The sequence below is a fragment of the Prinia subflava genome, chromosome 3 (assembly GCF_021018805.1).
Source record: "Prinia subflava isolate CZ2003 ecotype Zambia chromosome 3, Cam_Psub_1.2, whole genome shotgun sequence".
Taxonomy (NCBI): domain Eukaryota; kingdom Metazoa; phylum Chordata; class Aves; order Passeriformes; family Cisticolidae; genus Prinia; species Prinia subflava.
The window spans coordinates 73383448-73393139 of record NC_086249.1 but is presented as its reverse complement, the minus strand read 5'-3'; the positions used below and the strand labels follow the sequence as shown (position 1 = coordinate 73393139).

At 52.9% G+C, this 9692-nt stretch overlaps 1 protein-coding gene across 1 annotated transcript; it reads right to left on the bottom strand.

Annotated features, from left to right (window-relative positions):
• Positions 1-284: 284 nt before the first annotated feature.
• On the bottom strand, positions 285-6844 carry LOC134548091 (uncharacterized). The gene is made up of 2 exons (XM_063392457.1): positions 6048-6844; positions 285-2655 (listed from the first exon to the last, which is right to left on the bottom strand). Exon 2 carries the CDS (start codon positions 2641-2643, stop codon positions 1132-1134), a length of 1512 nt encoding a protein of 503 aa, XP_063248527.1. The 5' UTR covers positions 2644-2655; positions 6048-6844; the 3' UTR covers positions 285-1131.
• Between the last annotated feature and the right edge of the window lie 2848 nt (positions 6845-9692).

The following is a 9692-nucleotide window of genomic DNA, read 5'->3' as shown; positions in this document are numbered from 1 at the left end:
TTTCTAGTGGCTTTGCTGTATTCTGTTTTTCTATTGATTCATACACAAACCTGAAGCTGGGCTGTTTGGGGCATTCTCTCCTTGTTTATTATGTTAAAACCCCAGGCAAACCCAATACACAAAGGTAACACACTCAAAAGTGGAGCAGGTATTAGTAGGCCCACAGTAAGCCTGAATCAACTTCATAACTTCAGGATGAAGAGTCTTTCATATGGAAATGAGAGCTGAGCTACCTAAAGAGAGAGAAATCCCAAACTGTCGCGGTGCCGTTACTAAAGCCCCTTGGCTTCACCCCGAGCCAGCCCAGGCACCGGAGCAAGCGGAATCCGAGCCGCCCCTCAGCGGAACGAAGGGGTCAGCCCTGTGGGTTCTTGTCCCTGGGAGAGGCCGGAACGGCAGAAGGATAACTGAAGCGACGCGCTAAGAGCGAGAAAGGAGGATCCAGCCAGCCAGACAGAGGAACCACAACTTTAATCCAACATAGCACTGTCCAGACCGAAGTGGAACCAGGCTGAACTGGAACTGGATACCGAACAAAGAAATGCACCAGCTTATATGCTTTCGGGGTAGGGGAGGAGAAATGGGAGTCCCTCTTTGCGGCAACCAATGGAACCTTGACACTTGGGAGATAAGGGGAAGGGTTGCAAGCCTTGAACCAATTAGGGGATAGGGGAGGGATAACACAGTGGCGGGAAGAGGGGAAAAGGTAACATGTGACCAAAGGGGAACTTATGAATTTCAATTAAGGGGGGGTGTACAGAACATACAGCATTGTACAGAACATACAATATAGGACCCACCAGCCTTTCATCTTTTCCACATATCTAAATCCTTCCTACTTGGTAAACCACCCATATATCTTTCAACTTCTCTCTGCCTCAAAACCCTCTTTCCTATATCCTTCTTTCAGCACCCTCTCCTTCTTCCTTAAGTCTCTCTCTTTAAATCCTCTCCCTCGTCTGTCCTTCTTTTCCTTGTCACATTCCTTCACAGCACCTGCTTGTTTCTGCTTACACTGTCCCAACTTTCTTTGTGGAGTCCAACTGAGGTTTAACATACTGAAATGGGGAAAGTCCAACCATCCACACCACCACATCTCCCCCTTTTCTTTTATTTTTGACCCTGTGAGTTCTATCTCAGATATCCGAATTGAGGGGGGTCCACCAGGTGTTCAGAACGTGGGTATGATTCTGCAAACCACTGCTGTTGAGTAGGCCATTGTTCTCGAGGAAAGCTGCGCACTTCTTCCACGATGATTTCAAGCTGTTCAGCCTGCTCGTCCTCATCAACGAAGCTTTCCTCCTCCTCCTTGAACACTTCTGGGCCTACTTCAACGGCTACTCGGTGGACTTCAGCTTTGAGTGGTGATGTGGAGGAAGAAATCAAATTCTGCAACATCTTTTTCATTAGTCCAAGGCTGGCAATAGCAACAAAAAGCACAAAAACAATTAACAGAACAGTTCTAAGAATCGATCCCGTCCAACCCGAGATCCCCCATCCCTTGAACAAATTACTGAGCCAGTCCCCGTATTCTTGTTTGATGTCTCCTATCATGTTTTCCATTTGTTTGAGTGCCTCGCGAGTCCCCTTGGCCCTAGATGTCAAATTAAAGCAGCAGAGCCCCTCAAACTCCTCACACGAGTGACCGTGGAGGAGCAGGAGGTAATCGATGGCTGCACGATTCTGGAGGGTTGCCTGCCTCGTAATTTCCTCATCTTTCAGGAGGTTTGATAGGGCCCTAGAAGTCAAACGGGATTGCTTAGCTACCCAACATTCCAAATGGCCTAATTCTCCGAGGGTCTTAGCAATGGCGACCCACGGCGCAAATACTGTGATTGCGATGCCTTTAGATCTGCTCCAATGGATAATTTCCTCATCGCAATTGTCTGCCAATTTTTTGAGAGAGTAGTCTTCTCTCTTCCTTCTAGAGTGTGCCAATAGATGTGCACCATTTGTAGAATTTTGTGTAACCCAATCCAAAATTTGTGATTTGTTGGGTGAAAACAATCCGAGGGTCCCAAAGGTGCACGGGCCTCCGGAGAGGTGAGAGGGGATACCTGCCCACGCGTGGTCTCCGCAAATCAAGAATGTTCCCCTAGGAAGCTGGCGGGGATGGGCAAAGACTTGGGCTGATTTTTGGGGAGGGATTGGAGGATAACTAAAGGACACAGCGTTGCACCAATGAGTATTAAAATGGGCTTTGGAGGAGACAAAATGACGGTGGTGACGCTGGACGTGGTCGTTGCGGATATGAAAACAAGATTCGGCTCTGGCGGAACCTAGAAGCTCCAGCTCCTGAGGCTCGTTTTCTAACTTTGGAAGACTTTTAATATAATTGTACCACGCGACGATGTAATGGGCATGCTTTAGGTTATGCTCCATTTTAGCAGCTTCTTGTCTAAGTTTTTGAGCATAACCTAGAAGCATCTTGGGCATCTCACGATCTTTAAATGGGATCCCCACGAGGCAGGATGCCATGGGATTCGCGGCACTCGCTTGGTTGAGACATATGTGGTCTTGGCCCAGTGATTTGGCCAAGACAGCCCAGACGTTCTGTTGTGGCTGGGGGACGAGCCACGCCTGGGCGATGGTCAGGAGACTGGCGAAGAGGACGGCTGAACTGATGGCAGTCTTGGCGCTCATGGTTGGACGGATCTAAACAGAAACTCAGAAAAACAAATCGTTACAAAGTGGGAAATCACAGAAAAAGGGGTCCTCCCAGCCTTCTGACTGCTCCTCCTCTTCCTCTGAGTCACTGGACTCACGCCTTCTGCGGCGGAGAGCCGCGGAGGCGACTTGAGGCTTTTCGTTTTCTCGGACTTTTGTTTTTCTTTCGATATAAGGCTTTACCCATCTGGAGGGTATCCACTTCGGCCCGGCATCAGTGGAGACGCAGGCGTACCCGCGCCCCCACGTCAAAAGCGTCAGTGGACCCTCCACTTTCCCTGTTTCGGGAAACCTTACGGTCACCGGCGGATGCTGCTCACTCAGGTCCCAGTCGCGGTTGCTATTGAAATGCCGCACAACGGGCGGATCTGGTTTTTCATAAGAACAATTTAGGAAATTTAACACATAAAGTGCCCTTGCCAATCTGATTGATGGAGTTTCAACCTTCAGGACTGGTCTTTGCTGTTGAAGGACCCGTTTGACGTTCTGATGGGTCCTTTCAACAATGGCCTGACCCGTGGGGGAGTGAGGGATGCCCGTTTTATGCTCAACTCCCCATTGCTGCAGGAAATCTGCAAGCTCCCTGGAAGTATACGCAGGGCCATTATCTGTTTTAATTTCCTTGGGGATGCCCATGAAAGAGAAGGCCTGAATGAGGTGTTGGATGACGTGGGAGGCCTTCTCCCCTGCGTGTGCGGAGGCATAGACTACACCCGAGAAGGTATCAACGGACACATGCACGTACCGGAGCCTCCCGAACGCCGCCACATGGGTGACGTCGGTCTGCCAGATTTCACAACTTCCCAGCCCTCTGGGATTGACTCCGGCGTGCATGGTCGGCACGGAGTGGGATTGACACGATGGGCACGAAGCCACAATCGCCCTGGCCTGTTGCCGGGTGATACGAAATCGGCGGACCAGGGCTGGTGCATTCTGATGGAACAAAGCATGGCTGAGCTGTGCCTGTTGAAATATGTCAGGCAGTGGGGTCTTTGTCACAGGAGCAGCGAGAGCATCTGCTCTCCTGTTGCCCTCTGCAACAAACCCTGGCAAATCGGTGTGCGACCTTGTGTGCATCACGTAGAAGGGGTGCTCTCGGTGGGACACAAGCTTTATAAGTTTCGAGAGCTGCGCATAAAGCGCGTCGTTGGAAACCTGCTGTAATACTGCCTGATCAGCTCTGGACACTACCCCTGTAACATAGGCAGAGTCGGTAACTATGTTTAGCGGTCCGGGAAATCTCTCTAATGCCCTGACGACTGCGGCCAACTCAGCGACTTGAGGCGAACCCTCAACGATTTCAACATCACTGTCCCACTGCTGAGTTTCGGGATCCTCCCAGGTCATCACTGACCTGTGAGAAGCCCCGGACGCGTCTGTAAAAACGGTCAAGGCCCGGAGTGGTTTTACACTTCGGACACTCCTCAATGCCAATTCAAAATTTCCATCCAGATTGAACAATTTGTGGGCCGGCCGATGAATTGAAATTTGGCCCGTAAAAGAGTCCAGAGCGAATTGTAGAGCTTCATTATTTTGAAGCAGAGTTTCCAACATGGGTTTGGTGATCTGGCCCGAGGATAATTTGATGGGGAGATGGATGCACTCAAAGTCACAACCGGCCAACTCGCAAAGGCGCGTACGTGCCTTGCGGATCAGCTCAGCCATGATTTCTTGTGGCCTCGTAAGTCTCTTGGGCCGGTGGTGGCTAAGAAAGACCCACTCTATGATCAGCAGTGGATCTCTCCCACCGTGGCCCTTGGTGTCATGCTGTGTGGTGTTCGAATCCCACTGAAAAATGACCCCGAAAAGATGCGGGAGCTTACCCAGCACCACGAACCGAAAGGGTAAGCCGGGGTCACATCTGTGCGCCTGGCGTGATGACAACGCCTGTTGTACCTTCTCCAGTGCTTTCCTTGCCTCCGCGGTGAGCGCCCTGGGAGAGCTAAGCTCATCTCCCCCCTTCAATAAATCGAAGAGGGGTGCTAGGTCCTCCGTGGAGAGACCCAGCCAGGGCCTCACCCAATTCAACTCTCCGCAGAGTCGATGGACATCCGCAAGGGTCCGGACTGATGTCCGGATAGCCAATTTTTGGGGAACAATGGTCCGCCGTCCGATTTCCAGCCCCAGGTATTTCCAGGGTGGCATCCGCTGAATCTTCTCTGCTTGCAGCTCAAACCCTGCAGCAACTAACAAATCTGTTACGCGTGTGAGGACTCTATCCAGTTCGCTTGTTGTTGGGGCGCAAATGAGGATATCATCCATGTAATGGTGGATGATAACCTCCTCCGCGGCTGCGCGCACAGGACGCAGCAAGGAAGAGACGTACAGCTGGCACATCACCGGGGAGTTCTTCATACCTTGGGGAAGAGCCCTCCAGTGATACCTCTTCCTTGGGGCCGCTCGGTTGATGGTAGGCACCGAGAAGGCAAAACGCGGTGCGTCATCCGGATGTAGGGGAATTTGGAAGAAGCAATCCTTCAGATCAATAACTGCCAGATTCCAATTTCGGGGCAGCATGGCAGGGGATGGCATTCCTGGTTGGAGGGATCCCATGTCCTCTATAACGTTATTAATTTGTCGAAGATCGTGAAGGAGGCGCCAGCGCCTTCCGTCACTCTTTCGAATGACGAAGACGGGCGAGTTCCAGGGGGAATTCGTTTCCACGATATTACCCTTCTGTAACTGCTCCTCCACGAGCTCCTCGAGCGCCTTTAATTTCTCCTTGGATAGCGGCCACTGGTCAACCCACACTGGATTATCCGTTTTCCAATTCAGTTTGAGGATTGGGCGCTCCTCAGTGACCGCTAGGCAAAAAACCTGAGGGGGGTCTGGGATACTAATTGTGACCCCCCATTGGGACATGAGCTCCCTACCAAGCAGGGGCCGTTCATATTTGCAAACGAAAGGGCGCGTATATGCCAATTGCCCTTTCGGCCCCGTGAATTTCACCATGCGCGCTGATCTCTTAGCCGATTGAAAACCCCCTACTCCGGAGATATTCGCCGGCGCGTCCTCCAAGGCCCAATGTGACGGCCACTCCCGGGTGGGAATGACCGTGACATCCGCTCCTGTGTCAAAAAGAAGACCTTTATTAACGGACTCATCCCCAATGGACATCGTACATCGTATTATAGGTTTTTCTTCTGTGATCCGATGCACTGCGTTGACTGAAAGTGGCCTTTCCTCAGGGTAAACCTGATACTGATCTGGCCTGGTGTGTGGAATTGCCTGGGCCACTATTTGTCCCTTTGGGTGGAAAGCTGGGGGATGAGTGGAACGCAGCCAGACATTGAGGAACCTGGGGTCACCCTTATAGGTCCCCGGGTATACCTCAATGTCTTGCGGAGTGTATTTACAGTCCCCAACAACAATGAACTTACCTTTCCTTTGAAACGGCCAGTCCAGAAGGTCTTCGCAATCCACGCGAACTGGGTACCAGCTGGTATCTCTGAGGTGCGCACTGTGAGTGAGCCTCAACCTGTAAGGTTTACAAAATGGTGTTAACGTCAAGTCCGGGAAAGTTCCCTCCTGGGAAGGGTAAAGGAAATGCCAGTCCGAGATAGTTGTCTTGGTCCAGTGACCCCCAAAGGCGTTGACTGCCTTCTCTTCTGCACTGCCCACCCTGTTGGGGTCATCATGCCGGGTGGGCCCGCACTCCCCCCCTAGTTTTTTGAATTGTGTTGGGAGTCCTCCTGCTGCGGCCGAGGCTTTGCCAGCAAGTTATGCGGGCATTGGCTCACAAAATGCCCTTTTTCATGGCAGAGGTAGCACTCGACCCGTGCTCTAGCTGGGTTCGACGCTGCCGGCTTGCGGGCCTGTGGGCGACGAAGAGTCGCATCTTCCGCAGCATGCACCTGCCGAGTTCCCTGCTTGCTTGTGGTGGTCATATGTTGAAGCAGGAAAGGGACCTTTTGCTGGCAAACTTGCAGCATCACCTGTAGAGTCCGTGGGGGTTCTGGAGGGAGACTTAAAATCGCTTGTTTGCACACATTATTAGCATTAGCAAAAACAATCTCCTCCAAAATTCTCTTACGGGCAAGCCCGTCCGTTACTTGTATTTCCAAAGCCCTAGTCATCTTGTCCACGAAATCTACAAATGATTCTGTGTCCCCTTGCCTAATCTGGGTGAATGGCGGCAGGGGTGCACGAGGCTGCATCGTGAAAAAGGCTTTGCAGGCCAGGTCTTGCACCCTAGGCAAAACTGCTGGTGGAATGAGCAGTGCCTGAATTTGAGGGGACTCGAAGGAACCTTCTCCTCCCAGCAATTCAACAGTAAGGGGATTACCTCCCTCATCGATTGCTGGGAGTGGCAGGTGCGGCAGCTCTTCCCGCAGGGCTTGCCTAAACGCAGCAAGCCATAATTCAAATTCAGCCGGTGTCATCAGGCAAGAAAATAATTGCTTTAAGTCTGCAGGAAGGGTTGTCGCAGCTGCTAGGTCTGCCTGAAGGAGGCCGCGGAAGTACGAGCTCTCTCTCCCAAACTCTTTGTGCGCCTTACATAAATCTCGAATTATAGTTTGTGAAAATGGCTGCCAATTCGGTTTAGGTTCGCCACCCCCGCGAGCCTTTCGGTAGGTGACAGGCGCAGCTGAGAGATGCACTTCCTGGTTTCCATCGCTGTTGTCTTCCGGTTTCCTACCGTGGGAACCGGAAGAGGCAGCGTGGGAACTACCATTCCAAGATGGCCTCCTTCCGGGGTGGGGAGAAGTGCCTGGCTCCGCCCCTAGGGCGGGCCAGGGGGCAGGAGTGGGAGGAGTGTCAGCGTGGGAAAAGGGAGGGACCGAAGGCGGGGTTTGGGCGGCCACAAAGGGAGGAGACATCGGGTATGTGGGAGGAGCCATGGGTGGAGCAAGGGAGGGAACAGAGGGGGCGGGTGTGGGAGGGACCAAGGGGTAAAATGGGTTGGGCAGATGAAAGGGGTTGGGCGGGTATGAAGGGGTTGGGTCAAGGAAGGGATTGAATTTCGGGGGAGGGGGACGCGGGGGAGGGGTAGGAGAACGGCGCGAACGGGCGCCATCTTGTGTGTCGCAGGCGCCATCTTGTGGCTCCTGTGACGCAGCAAGATTAAATCTAACTTTCGGTCTATAACGTGGGGAGACAGGGGAAGGGCTGCGTCCCCGGGCCGCTTGTCCAGGGCGACCCGAGGATTCCTCAGCAGTCCGGACAAGGCTGCTGAGGCTGGGGGACCGGGAGTTCTGGTGAGAGCCTGGGCTGGCAGACCTAGGGTCTGCGGCTCTCCTCAGAATTCCCTTCCGAGGAGCACGGGGATTGGGAGAAGGGGAACGGGAAACTGGGGCGGGCGGTCGCGTTGGCTTTTCATGCAGGGGAGAGCTGTTAGCGATCGTTTTAAATTTGACAATCAAAAACATAAAATCTTGGGGACATTTATCCGAGTTGGCCGCCTTTTTTTCGATCGCCTCCCAGTAACGGGGGTTCCTTACAAGCTCCTCAGACGTGTTACTGAACTGCACGGAAAGCCACCGCACCAGCCTTTTTAACGAACCGCGGGAGAACTGAACCTTGTTCTCCTCCAAAACTCTAACAAGAACATAATAAACTCCTTTCTGGGTGGTCGAAAGCGAGGTACCCATCTCGCCGGTGTTGAAAAACCACCCTCACCCAAGACCGGACCAACTAAATCTCAAACAGAAAACCGTAACTGCCGCAACTTAAAAACCGGGCAACCCTGCACTCGCTAAAGCCACCGATCCTCCCGGCGCGCGGCACACGCAACGTCCCCAAAAACCCGACTCTCCCCCAGCTCCGAGCCTCCCTCGAGAGCTGGCAGGAGCACTCGAACGAAACAAACCCGAACGAAAAGAACTGAAAACCGCCTGGGCACGACCAAACCGGGAGCGAAAACAAAAGCGTTAACCCCCCGGTCCTGCGCAGACTTCTCCTCGGAGCCCTCCCCCGTGGCTTGGAGAGGGGGTCCTGATCGCGTGCCCCCGACGGAGGGTACTTACCTGCGGTCTTGGGGAACCCTCAGCGCACAGAAGACTCCGCCGGGAGTGCTGCCGACGAAGCTACCTCCTGGATCTGCGAGGAGCGCTCCTCCGAAGAGGCTGCTCGACTCGCAGCGGTGGGACCGCCCTGGATCTGAAACTCTTCGGTGCTCGCGCCTGGTGCAAGCACCGCCAATCCTCACGGGGACCACAAAGAGGGAAGACAAGAGCCTCCACGGAAACTCAAGGCTTCTCCTCAGGGTCCCATCTGGGGTGCCAGCCACCTGTCGCGGTGCCGTTACTAAAGCCCCTTGGCTTCACCCCGAGCCAGCCCAGGCACCGGAGCAAGCGGAATCCGAGCCGCCCCTCAGCGGAACGAAGGGGTCAGCCCTGTGGGTTCTTGTCCCTGGGAGAGGCCGGAACGGCAGAAGGATAACTGAAGCGACGCGCTAAGAGCGAGAAAGGAGGATCCAGCCAGCCAGACAGAGGAACCACAACTTTAATCCAACATAGCACTGTCCAGACCGAAGTGGAACCAGGCTGAACTGGAACTGGATACCGAACAAAGAAATGCACCAGCTTATATGCTTTCGGGGTAGGGGAGGAGAAATGGGAGTCCCTCTTTGCGGCAACCAATGGAACCTTGACACTTGGGAGATAAGGGGAAGGGTTGCAAGCCTTGAACCAATTAGGGGATAGGGGAGGGATAACACAGTGGCGGGAAGAGGGGAAAAGGTAACATGTGACCAAAGGGGAACTTATGAATTTCAATTAAGGGGGGGTGTACAGAACATACAGCATTGTACAGAACATACAATATAGGACCCACCAGCCTTTCATCTTTTCCACATATCTAAATCCTTCCTACTTGGTAAACCACCCATATATCTTTCAACTTCTCTCTGCCTCAAAACCCTCTTTCCTATATCCTTCTTTCAGCACCCTCTCCTTCTTCCTTAAGTCTCTCTCTTTAAATCCTCTCCCTCGTCTGTCCTTCTTTTCCTTGTCACATTCCTTCACAGCACCTGCTTGTTTCTGCTTACACTGTCCCAACTTTCTTTGTGGAGTCCAACTGAGGTT

Excerpts from the sequence above, each read along its gene's own strand:
- LOC134548091 (XM_063392457.1), bottom strand. The coding sequence starts at position 2,643 with ATGAGCGCCAAGACTGCCATCAGTTCAGCCGTCCTCTTCGCCAGTCTC.